This window comes from Salvelinus namaycush, chromosome 11 (genome assembly GCF_016432855.1).
Source record: "Salvelinus namaycush isolate Seneca chromosome 11, SaNama_1.0, whole genome shotgun sequence".
NCBI lineage: Eukaryota > Metazoa > Chordata > Actinopteri > Salmoniformes > Salmonidae > Salvelinus > Salvelinus namaycush.
In genome coordinates, this window is record NC_052317.1 from 19,676,226 (window position 1) to 19,700,405 (window position 24,180).

The 24,180-nt window shown below is 41.9% G+C and overlaps 1 protein-coding gene across 4 annotated transcripts; it reads right to left on the minus strand.

Moving 5' to 3' along the window:
• Positions 1-118: 118 nt before the first annotated feature.
• Positions 119-22,466, minus strand: LOC120055892 (protein canopy-1-like). Of its 4 annotated transcripts, XM_039003932.1 has the most exons (8): positions 22,352-22,466; positions 22,141-22,239; positions 18,872-18,939; positions 18,323-18,425; positions 7,104-7,219; positions 3,066-3,275; positions 2,002-2,098; positions 119-292 (listed from the first exon to the last, which is right to left on the minus strand). In XM_039003932.1, the coding sequence occupies exons 4-8, from the start codon at positions 18,414-18,416 to the stop codon at positions 252-254; spliced, it is 558 nt and encodes a 185-aa protein (XP_038859860.1). In that variant the 5' UTR covers positions 18,417-18,425; positions 18,872-18,939; positions 22,141-22,239; positions 22,352-22,466; the 3' UTR covers positions 119-251. The 4 variants fall into 4 exon arrangements, with proteins under 4 accessions (XP_038859860.1, XP_038859859.1, XP_038859858.1 ...); XM_039003931.1 differs by lacking the exon at positions 18,872-18,939 and having other exon boundaries at positions 22,352-22,465; XM_039003930.1 differs by lacking the exon at positions 22,352-22,466 and having other exon boundaries at positions 22,141-22,345.
• Between the last annotated feature and the right edge of the window lie 1,714 nt (positions 22,467-24,180).

Sequence of the window (24,180 nt, forward strand, 5' to 3'; positions counted from 1 at the left end):
CATTTATAACTTTTTGACAACAGCACCCAGCTGGAAGTTACTAGAACTACCTCTAAAGAAACACCTGACTTTCTATATCATAATACAATCCTGTGGATTTGACAACGTTAGTCCAGTATCTCAATTCAAAATAGAAAACTTTATTTGTAAGTATTCAAGTTGATTGATACAATGTCCTTCAAGAATGATTTCTTCATTTGAAATATATATCTAAACTGGTCCGGTCATCGGCAGCAGAGATGCATGTAAAACTATAGTTCGTCACTCTGGAATTTGGTGCCTTTACAGTGATCTGGAAATGAAATATAGACAAAAATGAATCCGCCATCTTGTCAGATGGCCTATTGAACATAACTATCAATTATTGCAGACATCCAGTAGAAGACACACCATTTAGTGCAATGACACCTGCCAAAAAAACGAATTACATCATATTGAAAACATACGAGAGATAGGAGCTGTGGTTTCTTTCTGATGATGAATTCCATATAACCTTGATACTCAAATAGCAGCGAAGAGGCCAAATCCGTCCTGACTTTCTTCACATAGCACATCTAAACTATCGGCCTACGACCGCGATCTTGTTGAACAAAAATGGCCCTTTAGCTTCTCTAATGGAGTACTAGTTTCATATAGGTTCACAACATCATCCTCTGAGATGTTAAATTGTTAAATAAACTGTTTCAGCTCAGAAATAGTACTTGGCCGATTGCACTGCTGTTTCAGAACCCTCACTTAACAGGGTTGAAACAAAATGGTGGATCAAAGATGTCAGTTACGTAAGGGGGAAATCATGACAATACAAATAGAGCTGTAATAAAGGTAGTTAGTGTCTGGATGTATACATTTTCATATTCTGTTTTCAGATGCATAATAAACAAAAGTGGTCATGTTTGTATTCCCTGGTAGCTACACGGTACTCTTCTAAACATGTTTGGGGTCGCACAATCAAAAAACAGCAACATTAAAACGTTCAGATCACCAAATTTAGTATGTTGTAGGGTATCTGTCCGCTATTCTTTACAAATCAAAGCTCTTCAAAGCCCAAACACCCAGATACAGTGATTATTTGTTCATACAAAAAAGAGTGATTAGTCATTTTAATAAACTATAAAAGCAAATCAAAACCTAATGCTGTCATCTATACTCCATTTGGGTAATGATGTGTGTGATAACATAGTTCTAGGTAGTATCATTTGGGTAATGATGTGTGATAGCATAGTTCTAGGTAGTATCATTTGGGTAATGATGTGTGATAGCATAGTTCTAGGTAGTATCATTTGGGTAATGATGTGAGTGATAACATAGTTCTAGGTAGTATCATTTGGGTAATGATGTGAATGATAACATAGCTCTAGGTAGTATCATTTGGGTAATGATGTGAGTGATAACATAGTTCTAGGTAGTATCATTTGGGTAATGATGTGAGTGATAACATAGCTCTAGGTAGTATCATTTGGGTAATGATGTGAGTGATAACATAGTTCTAGGTAGTATCATTTGGGTAATGATGTGAGTGATAACATAGTTCTAGGTAGTATCATTTAGGTACTGATGTGAGTAATAACATAGTTCTAGGTAGTATCATTTGGGTAATGATGTGAGTAATAACATAGTTCTAGGTAGTATCATTTGGGTAATGATGTGAGTAATAACATAGTTCTAGGTAGTATCATTTGGGTAATGATGTGAGTAATAACATAGTTCTAGGTAGTATCATTTGGGTAATGATGTGAGTAATAACATAGTTCTAGGTAGTATCATTTGGGTAACGATGTGAGTAATAACATAGTTCTAGGTAGTATCATTTGGGTAATGATGTGAGTAATAACATAGTTCTAGGTAGTATCATTTGGGTAATGATGTGAGTAATAACATAGTTCTAGGTAGTATCATTTGGGTAATGATGTGAGTAATAACATAGTTCTAGGTAGTATCTATGCAGTAAGGGGCAAACAGGAGGCCTGGTCAGAGAGAAACCACAACATGTCTGAAACGTACCTGATACTTCATTGCATAACTTGTCGACCACATGGTCTGTCTCTTTGGCAAAGAGAGAGATGATATAATCTTCAAACTCCTCCACAATGCTTTCACACTGTAACAGAAGAAAGGGGATAGGTTGCCACTCGACAGACAGCAAAAACAGGTCCTCCGCACATGAGAGATTCACAAGCATGTAGTTTCACACAATAGTGGGCATGGCCGTGAGGCAGACTGCCATTTTTCCTCTCGCCTTGCCGTTCAGCCATCTTGGATGACTCATGTAACCTAGATAGGCAACACGATTGTTGGCGATTCCACACACACACACACACACACACACACACACACACACACACACACACACACACACACACACACACACATCTTTGCGCATTATACGATTTCTTACTTGTGATGCCTAACTTGATCTTAAATATGCGGAAATTACGTGTAAGACCGCAATATAATTGTAAATTAACAAAGGCAAATGCGTTATTGCCTGCATTTTGGGTTAGAATACAGTACACCCCTGGCACCAAAATGACAAACTTCAACACTGAATGTCACACTGTAATAACTGTTTAAAAATAATACAATAATGAAAAATACAAATGCAAGCTTTAATACACATGTTTTCAGATTTCTTGTTATAATTTCAATTAATGGCTTTCTATATTACAGACTATGATGCATGCAATATATCTTAATTAGAAAGGTCATAAGTAAAGTGGAGAAACAATATCAATGTACGTTTTAATGTTACGGGCACAACTATCAAGAATGTAAATGGATTTTCAAATAATATCAAGCTGTGATATCAAAGGCCAAGGTATAACATTGACTTCTGTGCTTTAAATTACATCAAAGTTTCATCCTGGTTAACAAAACATAATAAGCCGTTTCCCTCTGCTACCAATATCTCTATTCAACCTTGAAATACTTCATTAATAGGTTAAAAAAAAGACTTGGAAATGCAGAACATAGGAAAAAATTTCACGTGAACTTTGAAGTATGTACAGCATGAGTGAAAATAAATGAATAAATATGTGAGTAAATTAATAAATTATTGCCACACTTACCACAAATTGTAGGGCATTGGATCCCTCTGGGCCGTCAAACTTGAAATTGTTAAAATCAGGAAAATCCCCAGCATCAGAACTTCTTGGAGCAAATCTTTTGTATTGCTTTATCTTGGTGTCTGGGTCCACATGAAGAGCATAGTCACTCATGCTACCACAAACTCCATCCAGAAGCTCACTCAAGTTGGCCTCAGACCTAGCAAGAGGGACCTGGTGGATAAAAATATAAAAATAAATTAAAAATAATAAAAATTAAACTTAACCGAGTTTGATTCCAGTTCTATGAAGTTGCTTGGGATCCGGCCGGGTCATGTTGGTGACCCCTAACCTCCATTCCCATCACACAAACAACCCCTACTTCCCCTATGCTGGAACTATGACATTTAACCTGTAGAAGTATACCCCTTCCCCTTGGAAACAGGACAACACATGCAATGGTGTCTAGACAGGTCAAGGTGCACTATGCTCCCGCCCCCGTGGCCTCCCCGGAAGGAGAGAGGGGAAAGGGTGACGGGGGGCAGGGGCAGTGAAAGGGCCAGGGAGGGGGGCTGAGTTAAGGAGCAGGGGGAGGCCTAAACAGCAGCCAAGTGCAGGGTAAACAGTTCAGTCTCATCCTTTGGTCCCTTTTGGCGGTTCATCTCCTCCACCCTCCAATGATCAAAGCAGGAAGTTTTCCTTGTCAATCCCGGTCAAAAGGTGCTGGGCAAGGGGAAGGGGGGGCATATTGCAGATGAACTGGATTTTGTGCAATGTAGATATATCCCTGACCCTATTGTCCCCTTTCAGCCTCAGTATGGACCCTTCCGGACCCACTGATTACATTATAGAAGCATTTTCCCCCTCCTCTTTTTTTTATATCTGACTCGTAGTGACACAAAGGGGCTTCCGTGGCTCACTGCCATCTGCTCACAAATAAGATAAAAAGGTTTCAGGAAACTGCCTGAACCTTGGTACACATTTCTCTCCTTTTTCAATGTACAGAGAGCTAAGTAGTTAACATTGAGGATGGTCTATCAACAAAAAAAATGGTTTGACTACTTCAACATTAATGTTTAACTTTTAACTAATAAGTCACTTCAAAACAAAAAGTGGAATATCAACCATAGCAGCAATTTTTAGCTAAAATTGAAAACCAAAAATTGAGCTATTCTGATTATTATTACATTTTATTACGCCATAGGTGTATTTCTATGAATATGTATGATGAGATCTTGACTTGATTGGTCAGAAAAATCTGCCTTAAATATTTGTACGTTTTTTAAAAACACCAAAAACGTCCAGCATGAAAAAGTCCAACGTCAAGCCAAATCCTTATCATGCAATCCTGAAAATGGTGTGGAATTAAATTCCTTCCTTACCAGTCTGAGGGGTTTGAAAGGGACCTGTCAATCACACATTTCCTGAAGAATGAGGAGGGGACTAGGCAGACCTTGCAGAGAAAAGGCTTCTCAGGGATGCTATCCTCCATTGAATTCCCATTGGAAAACCAGCCATTATTGGAAAGGGGCTTTCAATTTCTGGTGTGAATAATATGGACCAATGAAAACACACAAATTCATAAAAACTAGAACCTATTAATGCCACCATTTACAACAATGTGTAATATTGTTATAGTCTTCAGAAAAGGAAATATTTGCATAAACACACAGACAAACGATTGCTGCAGTATTTACCTTTATCGTGACAATACAGAAATGTAATTTAATGAAGAGTGACAGACATTTTTTTTCATGGTCCAACCAGAAACATTGAAAGCCATTCGTTGAAAATGAATACATTTATGAAATACAATCTATATACGAATATAAAAACATAAGACATGAACAACTTCCATCAACTTATTCATCTAAGTTCAATGTCTTTGGCTTAATGATTCATTGTTGTAGGTTTAACTTTGTGGTGTGACTGGTGTCAACCTTCCTTCAGGGAGCCCTGCTGCTTTCTGAGGAGAGCAAAGGAGACTTAAGACCAGCAAATCTCCTATGATGGCATCTAAGCTTGAACACCCCTCCCTCCTTGATTCAGACAGGGTCAAAAGCCAGTGAGGTGGGGTGGGGGAGGGTTTCTTGGATTTATGCTCAGAAGTCAAAACAAGCCAGTGATTAGTGCAAAAGGTACACTTCCATAGGGCAGTAAATACAGAAGTTGATCAAAAGGTACACTTCCATAGGGCAGTAAGTACAGAAGTTGATCAAAAGGTACACTTCCATAGGGCAGTAAGTACAGAAGTTGATCAAAAGGTACACTTCCATAGGGCAGTAAGTACAGAAGTTGATCAAAAGAGTTGATGTTGGTCATTTCACGTAAAAGTCAGTGTGCTTACCGTTCAGAGCACTGTAAAACCAGGTACATAATTCAATACTTAACTCTTCTCTTACTAGTATTCATTTTGATTTAGTAATTATAGTGGAGCTATATCATTGCATTCATACTCTCTCTCTACTAACAACAACAGGGGTATTGCAGAGGCACACCCCCACAGCTTGAGGGCAAACAAAATGGAATATGAACAAGACTCACAGGGGTATAGAAACTGTAATTAGCATTTATTTTCAAATTAACCCTATTTTAGGAAACACTTAATGAGAGTCTGTGAATATGACATACACACCTGATCCATAGACAGCATAATAAACAGGAAGGACGGAGACTAACTGATGGCAAAAAAACTATTCTCATGTAGCAAGAGCATCCTCCAGGAAACCTACAGCACCCGATGTCACAGGAAGGCCAAAAAGATCATCAAGGACAACGACCACCCGAGCCACTGCCTGTTCACCCTGCTACCATCCAGAAGGCGAAGTCAGTACAGGTGCATCAAAGCTGGGACCGAGAGATTGAAAAACAGCTTCTGACTCAAGGCCATCAGACTGTTAAACAGCCATCACTAACACAAAGAGGCTGCCGCCTACATGCAGGCTTGAAATCATTGGCCACTTTAATAAATGGATCACTAGTCACTTTAATAATGTTTACATATCTTGCATTACTCATCTCATATGTATATACTGTATTTTATACCATCTATTGCATCTTGCCTATGCCGCTCTGCCATTGCTCTTCCATATATTCCATCCCTTTACTTAGATTTGTGTGTATTAGCTAGTTGTTGTGGAATTGTTAGATTACATGTTAGATATTGCTGCACTGTCGGATCTAGAAGCACAAGCATTTCGCTATACTCGCAATAACATCTGCTAACCATGTGTAGGTGACCAATAGAATTTGATTTGATTTGAAAAGAGAAGGTAAAGACGATACTTCAAGAAAAAACGATTCCAACTCTATAATGTTTGGTATACTATGCCTATGGAATGTTTGATTGAACTCAAATCTATATGAATGAGAGATAATTAGTTGTCATATTAGGAGATATAATATCAGAATCCCTTTTACTTGAAAGTGAACTTGAAATGGCCACGGGGGAGAGGAAAAACCACAAACAGCCTAGCTAAATGAACAGCACGTTACTAGCTATCAATTACCATCAAAAGGGGATTAACCCCTGAGATCAATAGGGGAGCTGACCAGCTAATGACGGTCCCTGGACACTAGTGATAGGACACTGGAACACTACCAGGTCTGACCTCTTCACACCACAACAATGCTTGGTTCGAAAAAGGGGGAAATACAGTGGTTTGAATATTCCAGAGGGAAATACAGGTGAAACAGTAATAAAGTGGGTACCAATGCTTACAACCACCCAAACTGAAATGAAGTTACATACTGATATTTCTTTTCTTCTGCCGGGATGTTTCACAATACACTAAATTCCATTATCTCAAGGTATGAGATCCAGGAAACCAGGAACTACTATGAAACCACTAGACCTATGCTTTGTCAAGTATTTTAAGTATGAATATGCATTCTTCAATGTATGAATGATGCATCGATCTCTTAATCCATAAATCATCAAAAAAAAATTTTCAAGAAAGTTCAATTGATAGCTTTATGTGTACTATGAGATATTTTGATCCAGTGGAGCACACTTTGGAATAATTTCTTACTTTTGCAACATGATTTTACTGTGGTAGCTACCTTTTTATCAGTCAGGCTCCCATCAGGGTTGAGTCTGAAGCCTCCCACATGGATAGTCTTCTTCGGATCAATCTGACTGATTGAATAATTGAGCTCATCAACAATAGCCCTGCATGCTAAAAGAAACAGACATAGATTAGAACAATCCACAGCACTCATTTACTATAAAATAAGTATTTATAGATCCATATTATGCCCACAGCTAGCGAAAAGCAAAAGTAAAACGGCAATAATATTATTTCTAATGAAATAAGCTTGATAGAAAAAATGTGATAATACAGGGTGCACACTAGAAACAAAAGTAAATAAGTAATTATGTATACAGAACTGTTGATAAGAAAACATATATAACTCATAATACACTATATATACAAAAGTATGTGGACACCCCTTCAAATTAGTCGATTTGGCTATTTCAGCCACACCCATTGCTGACAGGTGTATAAAATCGATCACACAGCCATGCAAACTCTGAAGACAAACATTGTCAGTAGAATGGCCTTACTGAAGAGCTCAGTGACTTTCGACGTGGCACAGTCATAGGATGCCACCTTTTCAACAAGTCAGTTTGTCAAATTTCTGCCCTGCTAGAGATGCTCCTGTCAACTATAAGTGCTGTTATTGTGAAGTGGATAAGTCTAGGAGCAACAACAGCTCAGCCATGAAGTGGGAGGCCTCACAAGCTCACAGAACAGGACCGCCGAGTGCTGAAGTGGGTAGTGCACAGAAATCGTCAGTCCTCGGTTGCAACACTCACTACTGAGTTCCAAACCTCCTCTGAAAGCAACGTCAGCTCAAAACTGTTAGACAGGAGCTTCATGAAATGGGTTTCCATGGTCGAGCAGCCGCACACAAGCCTAAGATCACCATGCACCATGCCAAGCTTCGGCTGGAGTGGTGTAAAGCTCGCCGCCATTGGACTCTGGAGCAGTGGAAACGGGTTCTCTGGAGGGATGAATCACGCTTCACCATCTGGCAGTCCGACGGACGAATCTGGGTTTGGCGAATGCCAGGAGAACGCTACCTGCCCCAATGCATAGTGTCAACTGTAAAGTTTGGAGGAATAATGGTCTGGGGCTGTTTTTCATGGTTCAGGCTAGAACCCTTAGTTCCAGTGAAGGGAAATCTACAGCATAAAATTACATTCTAGACGATTCTTTGTGGCAACAGTTTGGGGAAGGCCCTTTCCTGTTTCAGCATGACAATCCCCCCATGCACAAAGCGAGATCCATACAGAAATCGTTCGTCGAGATCGGTGTGGAAAAACCTGTCTGGCCTGCACAGAGCCCTGACCTCAACCCCATAGAACACCTTTGGGATGAATTGAATTGAAATGCCGACTGCGAGCCAGGCCTAATCGCCCAACATCAGTGCCCGACCTCACTAATTCTCTTGTGGCTGAATGGAAGCAAGTCCCCGCAGCAATGTTCCAACATATAGTGGAAAAGCTTCCCAGAATAGTGAAGGCTGTTATGGCAGCAAGGGGGGGACCAACTTCATGTTAATGCCCATGATTTTGGAATGAGATGTTCGACAAGCAGGTGTCCACATACTTTTGATCATGTAGTGTATATATATTTTTTTATATATACATTCAAAGGTTTTTCTTTATTTTTATGATTTTATACAATGTAGAATAATAGTGAAGACATCAAAACTATGAAATAACACATCTGGAATCATGTAGTAACCAAAAAAGTGTTAAAGAAATGAAAATATATTTTAGATTTTAGATTCTTCAAAGTAGCCACCCTTTGCCTTGATATTTTCATTTGTTTAACACTTTTTTGGTCACTACATGATTCCAGATGTGTTATTTCATCATTTAAATGTCTTCACTATTATTCTACAATGTAGAAAATAGTAAAAAATAAAGAAATCCCTTGAATGAGTAGGTGTGTGTCCAGACTAGTACTGTATATATACACATTTCTCAAAAAAATAAAGGGAACACTTAAACAACACAATGTAACTCCAAGTCAATCACACTTCTGTGAAATCAAACTGTCCACGTAGGAAGCAACACTGATTGACAATAAATTTCACATGCTGTTGTGCAAATGGAATAGACAACAGGTGGAAATTATAGGCAATTAGCAAGACACCCCCAATAAAGGAGTGGTACTGCAGGTGGTGACCACAGACCACTTCTCAGTTCCTATGCTTCCTGGCTGATGTTTTGGTCACTTTTGATTGCTGGTGGTGCTTTCACTCTAGTGGTAGCATGAGACAGAGTCTACAACCCACACAAGTGGCTCAGGTAATGCAGCTCATCCAGGATGGCACATCAATGCGAGCTGTGGCAAGAAGGTTTGCTGTGTCTGTCAGCGTAGTGTCCAGAGCATGGAGGCGCTACCAGGAGACAGGCCAGTACATCAGGAGACGTGGAGGAGGCCGTAGGAGGGCAACAACCCAGCAGCAGGACCGCTACCTCCGCCTTTGTGCAAGGAGGAGCACTGCCAGAGCCCTGCAAAATGACCTCCAGCAGGCCACAAATGTGCATGTGTCTGCTCAAACGGTCAGAAACAGACTCCATGAAGGTGGTATGAGGGCCCAACGTCCACAAGTGGGGGTTGTGCTTACAGCCCAACACCGTGCAGGATGTTTGGCATTTGCCAGAGAACACTAAGATTGGCAAATTCGCCACTGGCGCCCTGTGCTCTTCACAGATGAAAGCAGGTTCACACTGAGCACATGAGCACATGTGACAGACGTGACAGAGTCTGGAGACGCCGTGGAGAACGTTCTGCTGCCTGCAACATCCTCCAGCATGACCGGTTTGGAGGTGGGTCAGTCATGGTGTGGGGTGGCATTTATTTGGGGGGCCGCACAGCCCTCCATGTGCTCGCCAGAGGTAGCCTGACTGCCATTAGGTACCGAGATGAGATCCTCAGACCCCTTGTGAGACCATATGCTGGTGCGGTTGGCCCTGGGTTCCTCCTAATGCAAGACAATGCTAGACCTCATGTGGCTGGAGTGTGTCAGCGGTTCCTGCAAGAGGAAGGCATTGATGCTATGGACTGGCCCGCCCGTTCCCCAGACCTGAATCCAATTGAGCACATCTGGGACATCATGTCTCGCTCCATCCACCAACGCCACGTTGCACCACAGACTATCCAGGAGTTGGCGGATGCTTTAGTCCAGGTCTGGGAGGAGATCCCTCAGGAGACCATCCGCCACCTCATCAGGAGCATGCCCAGGCGTTGTAGGGAGGTCATACAGGCACGTGGAGGCCACACACACTACTGAGCCTCATTTTGACTTGTTTTAAGGACATTACATCAAAGTTGGATCAGCCTGTAGTGTGGTTTTCCACTTTAATTTTGAGTGTGACTCCAAATCCAGACCTCCATGGGTTGATAAATTTGATTTCCATTGATAATTTTTGTGTGATTTTGTTGTCAGCACGTTCAACTATGTAAAGAAAAAAGTATTTAATAAGAATATTTCATTCATTCAGATCTAGGATGTGTTATTTTTGTGTTCCCTTTATTTTTTTGAGCAGTGTATATATAAAACGGTGTGTATAGACAGTATGGACAATATATGAATAGAAAAGGTGTGAAGAGCAGTAGTTATATAGGATGAGCCATGACTAGAACACAGTATATACAATGCCTTCAGAAAGTATTCCACATTTTGTTGTGTTGCAGCCTGAATTCAAAATAGATTAAATATTAATTTTTTCATCCATCTACACACAATACTCCATAACGACAAAGGGAAAATGTTTTTCGAAATTTTCGCATATTTATTGAAAATGAAATACAGAAATATTTCATTTACATAAGTATTCACACCCAGGACTCAATACATGTTAGAATTACAGCTGTGAGTCTTTCTGGGTAAGTCTCTAAGAGCTTTCCACAGCAGGATTGTATAATATTTGGCCATTATTCTTTTCAAAATTCTTCAAGCTCTTTCAAACTGGTTGTTGGTCATTGCTAGACAACCATTGTCAAGTCTTGCCATAGATTTTTAAGCATATTTAAGTCAAAACTGTAACTCTGCCCCTGTCTTGGTAAAGAACTCCAGTGTAAATTTGGCAGTGTGTTTTAATATTATTGTCCTGCTGAAAGGTGAATTCATCTCCCAGTGTCTGATGGAAAGCAGACTGAACCAGGTTTTTCTTTTTATCCTTAAAAACTCCCCAGTCCTTAACTATTACAAGCATACCCATAACATGATGCAGCCACCACTATGCTTAAAAATATGGAGAGTGGTACTCAGCAATGTGTTGTATTGAATTTGCCCAAAACATACCACTTTGTATTCAGGACAAAAAGTTAATTGCTTTGCCACATTTATTCCAGTATTACTTTAGTGCCTTGTTGCAAACAGGATGCATGTTTTGGAATATTTGTATTCTGTACAGGCATCCTTCTTTTCACTCTGTCAATTAGGTTAGTATTGTGGAGTAACTACAATGTTGTTGATCCATCCTCTGTTTTCTCCTATCACAGCCATTCAACTCTGTAACTGTTTTAAAGTCAGCATTGGCTTCATGGTGAAATCCCTAAGCAGTTCCCTTCCTCTCCAGCAACTGAGTTAAGATGTATCTTTGTAGTGACTGGGTGTATTGATACACCATCCAAAGGGTAATTAATAACTTCACCAAGCTCAAAGAGATATTAAATATCTGCTTTTTCTTTAACACATCCACCAATGGCTGCCCTTCTTTGCAAGGACTTGGAAAACATCCCTGGTCTTTCAGATCTAATTAAGTAAATTTTTATTTGTCACATGCGCCGAATACAACATGTGCAGACCTTACCGTGAAATGCTTACTTACAAGCCCTTAACCAACAATGCAGTTCAAGAAATAGAGTTAAGAAAATATTTACTAAATAAACTAACGTAAAAAATAACAATAACATGGCTATATACAGGTTAGTCGATGTAATTTGTACATGTAGGTAGGGGTAAAGTGACTATGCATAGATAATAAACAGTGAGTAGAGGCAGTGGGTGGTGGAGGGGGGTGTCAATGTAAATAGCCCGGGTGGCAATTTCATTAATTGTTCAGCAGTCTTATGGCTTGGGGTTAGAAGCTGTTAAGGAGCCTTTTGGACCTGGACTTGGAGCTGCGGTACCATGTGCCGTGCGGTAGCAGAGAGAACAGTCTATGACTTGGGTGACTGGAGTCTCACAATTTTTTGGGTCTTCCTCTGACGTGGTGTCCTGGATGGCAGGAAGCTTGGCCACAGTGATGTACTGGGCCGTACGCACTACCCTCTGTAGCGCCTTACGGTTGGATGCCGAGCAGTTGCCAAACCAGGCGGTGATGGAACCGGTCAGGATGCTCTTGATGGTTCAGCTGTAGAACTTTTTGTGGATCTGGGGACCCATGCCAAATCTTTTCAGTCTCCTGAGGGGGAAATGGTGTTGTCATGCCCTCATCACGACTGTCTTGGTTTGTTTGGACCATGATAGTTTGTTGGTGATGTGGACACCAAGGAACATGAAACTCTCAACCCGCTCCACTGCAGCCCCATCGATGTTAATGGGGGCCTGTTTGGCCCTCCTTTTCCTATAGTCCACGATCAGCTCCTTTGTCTTTCTCACATTGAGGGAGAGGTTGTTGTCCTGGCACCACACTGCCTTGTCTCTGACCTCCTCCCTATAGGCTGTCTCATCTTTGTCGTGATCAGGCCTACCACTGTTGTGTCGTCAGCAAACTTAATGTTGGTGTTGAAGTTGTGCTTGGCCACACAGTTGTGGGTGAACAGGGAGTACAGGAGGGGACTAAGCACACACCCCTGAGGGGCCCCAGTGTTGAGGATCAGCGTGGCAGATGTGTTGTTGTCTACCCTTACCACCTGGGGGGGCGTCCTTAGCTTAGTGATGAGCTTTGTGGGCACTATGGCGTTCAACGCTAATCTGTAGTCAATGAACAGAATTCTCACATAGGGCAGTGTGGAGTGCAATTGAGATTGCGTCATCTGCGAATTGGAGTGGGTCAAGGGTTTCCGGGATGATGGTGTTGATGTGAGCCTTGAACAGGCAGGTTACCTTCACTTTCTTGGGCACAGGGCCTATGGTAGTCTGTTTGAAACATGTAGGTATTACAGACTCGGTCAGGGATAGGTTGAAAATATCAGTGAAGACACTTGCCAGTTGGTCCACGCATGCTCTGAGTACACGTCCTGGTAATCCGTCTGGCCCCGCAGCCTTGTGAATGATGACATGTTTAAAGGTCTAATTCACATCGGCTACGGAGAGCGTGATCACACAGTCGTCTGGAACAGCTTGTGCTCTCATGCATGCTTCAGTTAGCTTGCCTTGAAGCAAGCTTAAAAGGCATTTAGCTCGTCTGGTAGGCTCTCGTCACTGGGCAGCTCACTACTGGGTTTCCCTTTGTAGTTCGTAATAGTTTGCAAGCCCTGCCACATCTAACGAGCGTCAGAGCCAGTGTAGTAGGATTCAATCTTAGTCCTATATTGACGCTTTGCCTGTTTGATGGTTCATCTGAGGGCATAGTGGAATTTCTTATAAGCGTCCGGATTAGTGTCCCGCTCCTTGCAGCCGGCAGCTCTAGCCTTTAGCTCGGTATGGATGTTTCCTGTAATCCATGGCTTCTGGTTGGGATATGTACGTATGGTCACTGTGGGGATGATGTCGCCGATGCACTTACTGATGTAGCCGGTGATTGAGGTGGTATACTCCTCAAAGCCTTTGGATAAATCCCAGAACATATCCCAGTATGGACTAGCAAGACAGTCCTGTAGCATAGCATCCACGTCATCTGACCACTTCTGTATTGAGCGAGTCACTGGTACTTCCTGCTTTAGTTTTTGAATGTAAGCAAGAATCAGGAGGATATAATTATGGTCAGATTTGCCAAATGGAGGGCGAGGGAGACCTTTGTATGCGCCTCTGTGTGTGGAGTAACGGTGGTCTAGAGTTTTTTTCCTCTGGTTGCACATGTGACATGCTGGTAGAAATGAGGTAAAACAGATTTAAGTTTGCCTGCATTAAAGTCCCCGGCCACTAAGAGCAATGCTTCTGGATGTGCATTTTCTTGTTTGTTTATGTCCTTATACAGCTCGTTGAGTGCGGTCTTAGTGCCAGCATCGGTTTGTGGTGGTAAAAAAAGATGGCTACAAATAATATAGATGAAAACTCTCTTGGTAGATAGTGTGGTCTACAGCTTATCATGAGGTACTCTACCTCAGGCGAGCAATACCTCGAGACTTCTTTAATATTAAACATCGCGCACCAGCTGTCATTGACAAATAGACACACCCCCACCCTTTGTCTTACCAGAAGTAGCTGCTCTGTCCTGCCGATGCACGGAAAACCCAGCCAGCTCTATATTCTCTGTGTGGTCGTTCAGCCACGACTCGGTGAAACATAAGATATTACAGTTTTTAATGTCCTGTTGGTAGGATAGTCTCGATCATAGATCATCCAGTTTATTTTCCAGTGATTGCAGGTTGGCCAATAGAACGGATGGTAAAGGCGGTTTACCCACTTGCCGACGAATTCTCACAAGGCACCCGACCTCCGCCCCCTGTATTTCCATCTTTTCTTCAAGTGAATGATGGGGATTTGGGCCTGGTCTCGGGGAAGCAGTATATCCTTTGCATCGGACTCATTCAAGAAAAAATCTTTGGCCAGTTCGAGGTGAGTAATTGCTGTTCTGATGTCCAGAAGCTCTTTTCGGTCATAAGAACGGTAGCAGCAACATTATGTACAAAATAGGTTACAAACAATGCGAAAAAACTAACAAAATAGCATAGTTGGTTAAGAGCCCGTAAAACGGCAGATATCCCCTTCGGCGCCATTGTCTTTGTGGTTGAATCTGTGTTTGAAATGAACTGCTCGATTGAGGGACCTTACAGATAATTGTATGTGTGGAGTACAGAGATGAGGTTGTCATTAAAAAATTATGTTAAACACTATTATTGCACACAGAGGGAATCCATGCAACTTACTGTGTGACTTGCTAAGCATATTTTTACTCTTGAACTTACTTAGGCTTGCCATAACAAAGGGGTTGAATATTTATTGACTCAAGACATTTAAGCTTTTCATTTTTAATTCACTTTTAAAAACAAAAAATACATAATTCCATTTAGAAATTATAGGGTATTGTGTGGAGGCCAGTGACAAACATTCTCAATTGAATCCATTTTAAATTCAGGCTGTAAAACAACATGATTAGGAAAAAGTCAAGGTGTGTGAATACTTTCTGAAGGCACTGTACATATAAAGTGGGTAAAACAGTATGTAAACATTACTCAAGTGACCAGTGGTCAATGACTCTATGTACATAGGGCAGCAGTCTCTAAGGGGCAGGGTAGAAAACCGGGTGGTAGCCGGCTAGTAACAGTGACTAAGGTTCAGGGCAGGGCAGGGTGGTGACTGTTTAACAGTCTGATGGCCTGGAGATAGAGGCTGTTAATCAGTACCTCGGTCACAGCTTTGATTCTTTAATGCATTGGTAGCTTGAGAAGTGTTACATAGTCATGCAAGGATAGATGACTCCAAGGTTTGGTAAGACTGCAGTGTTGGGTTCAAAGAAAGAACATGGTGCTGCAATTAAATGTGATGAGCTGCCTTTTACCAAGTTTAACTTGCCTTTTTAAAACATAATTGCTAAAACTATGTAATAGCTGGAAAATGTTAAATATCATGATGACAAAGTTTTCAATAGTGCACCTTTTTTATTTTTAGATAAAGAATATTGTAAATTGTCTTTGTCCTTCTACACGTTTGAAATTCAACATAAATTGTAATGAACACGATGGGAGACAGAGAGTTGGTTTCAAGCGCAGGGTGCAGTAGGTGTTTATTGTAAAGGACCACAGGAGGAGGCAGGTAGCTGGGTCCAGGGGCAGGCAGAAGGTCAAACATAGGGGTCCAAAAGGGCAACAGTACAGGCAGGGAAAAGGCTAGTAACGTAGTCCGGGAGATAAGGCAATAGGTAGTTAACAGGAAATCCGATAGGCTAAAGTACAGTCAGGGAATAGACAAAAACTATCATGCACGGGAGGAGTAAATCACAGGAATAACAGCGCTCCGAAAGAAGTGTATCACAAAACAAACAATACCTCACAGTGATGGGGGCAAAGAACTGAACTAAATAGTGTGTGATAATGACATACAGGTGTGTGAACAGGTGATTAGAATTCAGGTGGTTGGGATCTGGAGAGTGAGCTGCGTTCAGGGAATCTATGTGTTTGAGAGTGTGAGCTGGAAAGTGGGCTGGAAAGTGAGCTACGTTCAGGGGATCTACGTGTTTGAGTTGAAGTTGGAAGCAGACGTTACAGAAATATATTTTTTAAACTGCATGCACAAACAATAAGACCTCAAAATCATTTTACTAATATAATGATTGTCCGAAATTGCACAGTAACAAAAAAACTCTTGATAATCAAGAATACAATCAGATGTAGAACAGGAAATGCAGGTGGCAGGTGAAATGATAGGAAACAAGCTTACAATACATTAGTTTGCTTGAGTTAACTTTCACAAAATAATATATTTTATCACAATACTTCACAACCCTTTGCAAATCTATAGTGTGTATTGACTATCAACAGGGGCTGCATTACATGTAGGCCTAAATCCTGAAAAAAGTACACTGCTCAAAAAAATAAAGGGAACACTTAAACAACACAATGTAACTCCAAGTCAATCACACTTCTGTGAAATCAAACTGTCCACTTAGGAAGCAACACTGATTGACAATAAATTTCACATGCTGTTGTGCAAATGGAATAGACAAAAGGTGGAAATTATAGGCAATTAGCAAGACACCCCCAATAAAGGACTGGTTCTGCAGGTGGTGACCACAGACCACTTCTCAGTTCCTATGCTTCCTGGCTGATGTTTTGGTCACTTTTGAATGCTGGCGGTGCTTTCACTCTAGTGGTAGCATGAGACGGAGTCTACAACCCACACAAGTGGCTCAGGTAGTGCAGCTCATCCAGGATGGCACATGAATGCGAGCTGTGGCAAGAAGGTTTGCTGTGTCTGTCAGCGTAGTGTCCAGAGCATGGAGGCGCTACCAGGAGACAGGCCAGTACATCAGGAGACGTGGAGGAGGCCGTAGGAGGGCAACAACCCAGCAGCAGGACCGCTACCTCCGCCTTTGTGCAAGGAGGAGCACTGCCAGAGTCCTGCAAAATGACCTCCAGCAGGCCACAAATGTGCATGCGTCAGCATATGGTCTCACAAGGGGTCTGAGGATCTCATCTCGGTACCTAATAGCAGTCAGGCTACCTCTGGCGAGCACATGGAGGGCTGTGCGGCCCCACAAAGAAATGCCACCCCACACCATGACTGACCCACCGCCAAACCGGTCATGCTGGAGGATGTTGCAGGCAGCAGAACGTTCTCCACGGCGTCTCCAGACTCTGTCACGTCTGTCACAGGTGCTCATGTGCTCAGTGTGAACCTGCTTTCATCTGTGAAGAGCACAGGGTGCCAGTGGCGAATTTGCCAATCTTGGTGTTCTCTGGCAAATGCCAAACGTCCTGCACGGTGTTGGGCTGTAAGCACAACCCCCACCTGTGGACGTCGGGCCCTCATACCACCCTCATGGAGTCTGTTTCTGACCGTTTGAGCAGACACATGCACATTTGTGGCCTGCTGGAGGTCATTTTGCAGGGCTCTGGCAGTGCTCCACCTGCTCCTCCTTGCACAAAGGCGGAGGTAGCGGTCCTGCTGCTGGGTTGTTGCCCTCCTACGGCCTCCTCCACGTCTCCTGATGTACTGGCCTGTCTCCTGGTAGCGCCTCCATGCTCTGGACACTACGCTGACAGACACAGCAAACCTTCTTGCCACAGCTCGCATTGATGTGCCATCCTGGATGAGCTGCACTACCTGAGCCACTTGTGTGGGTTGTAGACTCCGTCTCATGCTACCACTAGAGTGAAAGCACCGCCAGCATTCAAAAGTGACCAAAACATCAGCCAGGAAGCATAGGAACTGAGAAGTGGTCTGTGGTCACCACCTGCAGAACCAGTCCTTTATTGGGGGTGTCTTTCTAATTGCCTATAATTTCCACCTTTTGTCTATTCCATTTGCACAACAGCATGTGAAATTTATTGTCAATCAGTGTTGCTTCCTAAGTGGACAGTTTGATTTCACAGAAGTGTGATTGACTTGGAGTTACATTGTGTTGTTTAAGTGTTCCCTTTATTTTTTTGAGCAGTGTATATTGCATAGGTAGAAAAGGACAAAGTGGACAAATAAACATCCCAATTTACCTGAACAATACAGCACCGTGTCTTTTTTCCCTTCAGTAGTTTCGGTTAAGATACTCATTGCCACCAAGGCAATTTGAATAATCCATGGTGCCATATTCGTACCCTGAGGGAAAGAGATATGTATAAAGCAGGCAAGCAAAGCCAATTCATTATTCAAAAAAAAAAAGAAGGTATTTGCCATTGAGCACCACCCACAGTCTATCTAGCAAGTCATATTCTGAAATCAGGTTGTGAGGCAAATTACTATAGAAGTAGCCTTACTTTAACACATAACAACAAGAAAACTGATTTCCACAAACTGTCTAGACATAACAGAATGTGTTGAGCTCCAAGAAGTTACATCATCTGTACAGAGCTAGAGTGAAACTGGGTTTAACATGGGCCATAAAACTCAGTGCCTCTTCACAAGTTTATGGGGGGTTGGCCCTCCACAAGGGTATGGGGGGTTGGCCACAAGTCGTGTTATCTTTAGATCAAATATTCAAACAGAACTTAGTCTACAACTTCACTGTGGTATTGATAAATAGTGAAAGGAGGTGTAACACAAACCGGTGTTAGAGGTCCTTGAGGTTAGTGGTCCTTGAGGTTAGTGGTCCTTGAGGTTAGTGGTCCTTGGTCTAGCAAAAAGTTAAGAGTGTAGTGAATGATGAATCTTTGCAGAATCTGTGTAGTCTAGAATAGTGGAGTGCAAAAATATATAGTCCAGAATAGTCCAGCAAAAATATATATGTTTATGTCTTCGGTGATATATTTTCATTGGATGCTGAAGCTGAACACAGTTTGAATGAGAGAAAACATTATTGTGTTGTTATGGGGTTGATAGCCTAGATACTGTTAAAATGTATATTTAACGGTGGAATTAACAAAATGACGTTGCAGGAGCAGCACAGCAGATATTGCGATGAGCAGGAAGCAAGAATTCGCTCGCACACAGTCACACAAAGTATCGGTGCATGTGCACTTACAATGTGGTAGCTATGGGACCAGAGCCACCTCTGTCTATACACCGACTACGCACTGCGCGTAGGGCCCTGCAACCGCTAGGGGGCCCCCGACCCAAAAATGTTTAAATCAAAATAAAATGTTGGAACTCAGTCGGGGTCTGAACTTACTGTTAAGAGTGATAAAAGTAAAAATACACAAGGTGCATTTAGAAATGTGGTAGTGCATCAGCAGTTATCCACTTGTCATGTCAGTCGCTGAGCACGGTTACATTCACAAAATAATATGATTATGTTGGATAGTCAGATTAACATAATAGTTCGATTGAAACGTTTATACATGCTTTCTAAGATGAACAATTTCCTTAATAATCCTGTTTACATGGACAGATCTGAAATCAGGCTACTGAATGCACTCTGATAAATGCAGAAAATCACCAATCAAAATAAACGTTCTACCACATGTTATTTTTGGGAAGCATATTTGATTCTGAGTTCAGACATATAAAGTTTGTATGTGAAAACTACTTCTAAGACGCATACATTCAGTTGTTTCGAAATCACTTCATTCGGTCTAAAGAGGGAGGCTCGCTCGGCTGGTGCTAGCACATACACACATCAAATACACCGCTGGAACACCGATTAAGGTGTTTACATGTTCTAATATTTTGAAAGATTGCTCTGAAAAACAGGTGTTTTAATTGGGGTATGCTTACTTCGATTTTGACCGTACGTTGATTAAGATAAGCAGTGTAATGTGTTTACATGAATATCGCATAATCAGCCTACTGCCATAATCAGTTTAATATCGAATTATTACTGGGCATGTAAACGTACTTACTGACAGTCACTCAATTTGCCCATGTCAGCTAAAAATGTTGATTGCCACTACAATTTGCCTACCGCTCCAACAGATCCACGGAAGATATCCTTTCTATCGGTATTCACATGGCCGTAACCCATCTGGACCAGAGGAACACCCTACATGCTATTCATTGACTACAGTTCTGCATTCAACACCATTGTTCCCTCCAAGGTTGACAACAAGCTCAGAGCCCTGGGTCTGGACACCACCCTTAGCAAATGGATCCTGAACTTCCTGACTGGCAGACCACAAGCTGTGAAGATTGGCAACAACACCTCCTCAACACTGACTCTTAACACAGGGGCCCCCCAGGGGTGTGTCCACTGTACTTCCTGTTCACCCACGACTGCGTAGCTAGGCACGACACCAACTCCATCATCAAGTTTGCTGACGACACCACGGTGGGTAGGCCTGATAACCAACAAAGATGAGTCAGCCTATAGGGAGGAGGTAAGTGAACTGGCATTGTGGTGCCAGGACAACCTCTCCCTCAACATCAGAAAAACAAAGGAGTTGATTGTTGACTTCAGAAAGCAGAGGAGGGAACATGTTCCAATCCACATCAACGGGACTGCAGTAGAGAGAGCCAGCAGTTTTAAGATCCTCAGCGTCCACATCACAGAGGACTTGACATGGACCAACAACACCACCACTCCTGTCAAGACGCCTCAACAGCGTCTGTACTTCCTAAGGCGGTTGAAGAAATTTGGCATGCCACCTCGGGTACTCTCCAAATACTATCGCTGCACCATCGAGAGCGTCCTGACTGGTTGCATCATGGCCTGTTATGGAGTGGTGGTGTTGCACAGATGCAAGGGCCTCCAGCGGGTGGTGAAGGCCGCCCAGTACATCACTGGGACCGTGCTCCCACCCATCCAGGACTACTTGAAACGGTGCCTGAGGAAGTCACGCAGCATCATCAAAGACCTTACACACCCCAGCTACAAGCTGTTCACTCCCTTAACATCAGGGAGACGTTATTGGAACATGAGGCCTAATACCAACAGGCTCAGAAACAGTTTCTATCTACAAACCAATCAGACTTCTGAACACTTGAACTGAACTAACCACCTGCTCTGATTCTCCACACCTTAGCACACATGCATTCACTCACGCACACACGCACACAGACATCCCCCCCCCCCCACACACCTGCTGCTACCAGACTCTTATTATGATTGCTAAATAGTGCACAATTTAAACGGTTGCCCCCCAATACCCCTTCCCAAAACATGTGTAAATATTGGGCTATAAATTGTGCCTTCCTGTATTATACTTATGCTAAAATGTTATGCCTGCAAGGGGGGGCCCCCCAACCAAATATCGCTTAGGGCCCCCAAAACGCTTGAGGCGGCACTGCCCAAGACCAAAACATTAGAGAAGTTTAGCCTTGCTGTGCTCCAACACTCTTAGTCGTTGTGGAAATAATTGACCTGCTATGCTGTTTACTTTGTGCATCTAGTCATATAACTGACTCTATCTTTAAAATCAACTTCCGGTAGATCACTGTTGAAATAAGCAAAGGCATGCGGTATGAAGAAAGCAAGGTAGTGGTGGAAAGAAGGGATTTTGGCAGGAGAAATGCTATAATAGCCTACTATAGGTTGACTGACCTCTACAGAGATATTAGTTAAATCTATACCCTCGTTAAAATGCATTGCAAAGAAAAAGTTCAAGAAATAATTAATTTTTGATAAAAATCCTGGATGCAAAGCACTGTAAATTGATCACAGCACTGTAAATGTGCCTTTAGACGCCTTGCTCTCATTGACAAACAGAGGATTGACTGCGTTCTGGATGCATCACTGGCGGCGCGTTAAAAGCCGCAAAAACGAAGCCTGTGTGAATACAGCATTCAGCCTAGATAAAGTTGTGGGGCAGCCTATTTTCATGTAGCCTACCCATGTCAAAAACATTATAAAGAAAGGACAAATATGCTACCCTGCCATTTTCTAATAATTACACCAGTCGGGTAGCATAATACTGGATTACAATAGACCCTTGGAACTTACCTGATTCAACAGTCAGGTGAGTAAGAATTAGGAACTTTTCAGCACGGTAGGCTACAGCAGTGAAGTCGGATTCAGACGCGAGGGACAACGTTGTGAATGCTGAATGTACATAAAACAAACAGCTAAAGTGAAGTTCGTTTTTTAATTTTCACCTGTTTTGAATTAACCACGATCATATCTACCTTACTGTCAGTGGACAGTGTCTACTTACGTGCTTGTTCCAGGCGTTGCCACGTTCAGCCAGGAAGCAGAACAATGACAGCTATGTGAGCCAATGGTATTGTAAACTCAGCACAGATATCCAATGACTGAACGCTGCCTCACGGGAACGCTGCCTCATACTGAGAACACCGGGCGTCGAGTTGCTCTGAGGTGCTTTCCAAATCGACAACAATCACCTGCTTTTGAGCTAACAGTAACTTGATTATGCTTGTTAATGAGTGAGTCGACTATATAGACGCTGCGCAAATTTTCTTCATCTTTCCAAGTAGTCCTATCCTGTAACACCCTTCCCAGTCGAACCTTGTGAATAAGCCCAATAACCTAATAATGCAATATGAAGGCTATGCTGATCTCTTTGTTAAATGACCCACATCATGTGGGCGCATTGCTGCAGAAATGTGGACAGAAGTGTAAGCCAATTTGCCAAGCACCACAATAACAATCACACAATTTATACAATGTGTTATAACGGTAGATTACATATCCTTAAACTATATAAACTAACAATTAACAGTTTGTAAACTTCTTATAAAACCTTTAACATTCATCAAACAGGTAATGGTCAATACTGTATCCCTACTTTATTGTATAGTAACCATTGGCGTGCTGGTATAATTTTTCTTGCAGGCTTTTAGGATTACCCTTTCACCCCAGTCCATTCTATTAGAAATGAACAATTAGTCATGTTAGCTTAGCTTAATTGTGGTCCTGTGCTTAAGGAGATTTAATTGCTTGTGTTGATTTATACATAATTGTTTTGCATTCATGGGCAGTGATGAGATCATGGTGCTCATTTTCTATACATGAACAATTTTAGTCTCTTAATTTTGGTGGTTAGTAATTCAAAGTAGTCAAGCACTACTAGCAAACTAGAGGTGTGCTACAGTGACTGTTGGTTTCACATTGTGCCTCCAGCTAGTGACAGGTGGGCCCTTTGAGAGGGGAATTTGACCTGGTTTTCTCACCAGTAACTGCATATCAACCACAGATCACCTTCTCTTATAAAGGGGGAGTGTGTGTACATTGAGAATTTTCAATATAGATGAGACAATGTGATAGATATGATAGAGCTGGTTCTTTGTGCTGAAAGAAAATGTTTTGATCAGTCAATTATTAGTTAAAATAAACATGATTTTGATACAGTATATTTATAGTCATCAATGTGAAGCTTTCTACAGAGCCCCCATAGAATAGATCTTGAAATGCAATTGGACAGTACGTTTTTAAAACCATTCGGCATGTACTGTATATCCTGTAAAATTGTCTGTTAGTGATACAATTCCAATAGTATATTATTGTCTACTTGGTCTCCAGTAATGACTGATAGTGATGTACTGATAGTGATGGCTGATAGTGATGTACTGATAGTGATGTACTGATAGTGATGTACTGATAGTGATGGCTGATAGTGATGTACTGATAGTGATGTACTGATAGTGATGGCTGATAGTGATGTACTGATAGTGATGGCTGATAGTGATGTACTGATAGTGATGTACTGATAGTGATGTACTGATAGTGATGGCTGATAGTGATGTACTGATAGTGATGTACTGATAGTGATGGCTGATAGTGATGTACTGATAGTGATGGCTGATAGTGATGTACTGATAGTGATGTACTGATAGTGATGGCTGATAGTGATGTACTGATAGTGATGTACTGATAGTGATGGCTGATAGTGATGTACTGATAGTGATGGCTGATAGTGATGTACTGATAGTGATGGCTGATAGTGATGTACTGATAGTGATGTACTGATAGTGATGGCTGATAGTGATGTACTGATAGTGATGTACTGATAGTGATGGCTGATAG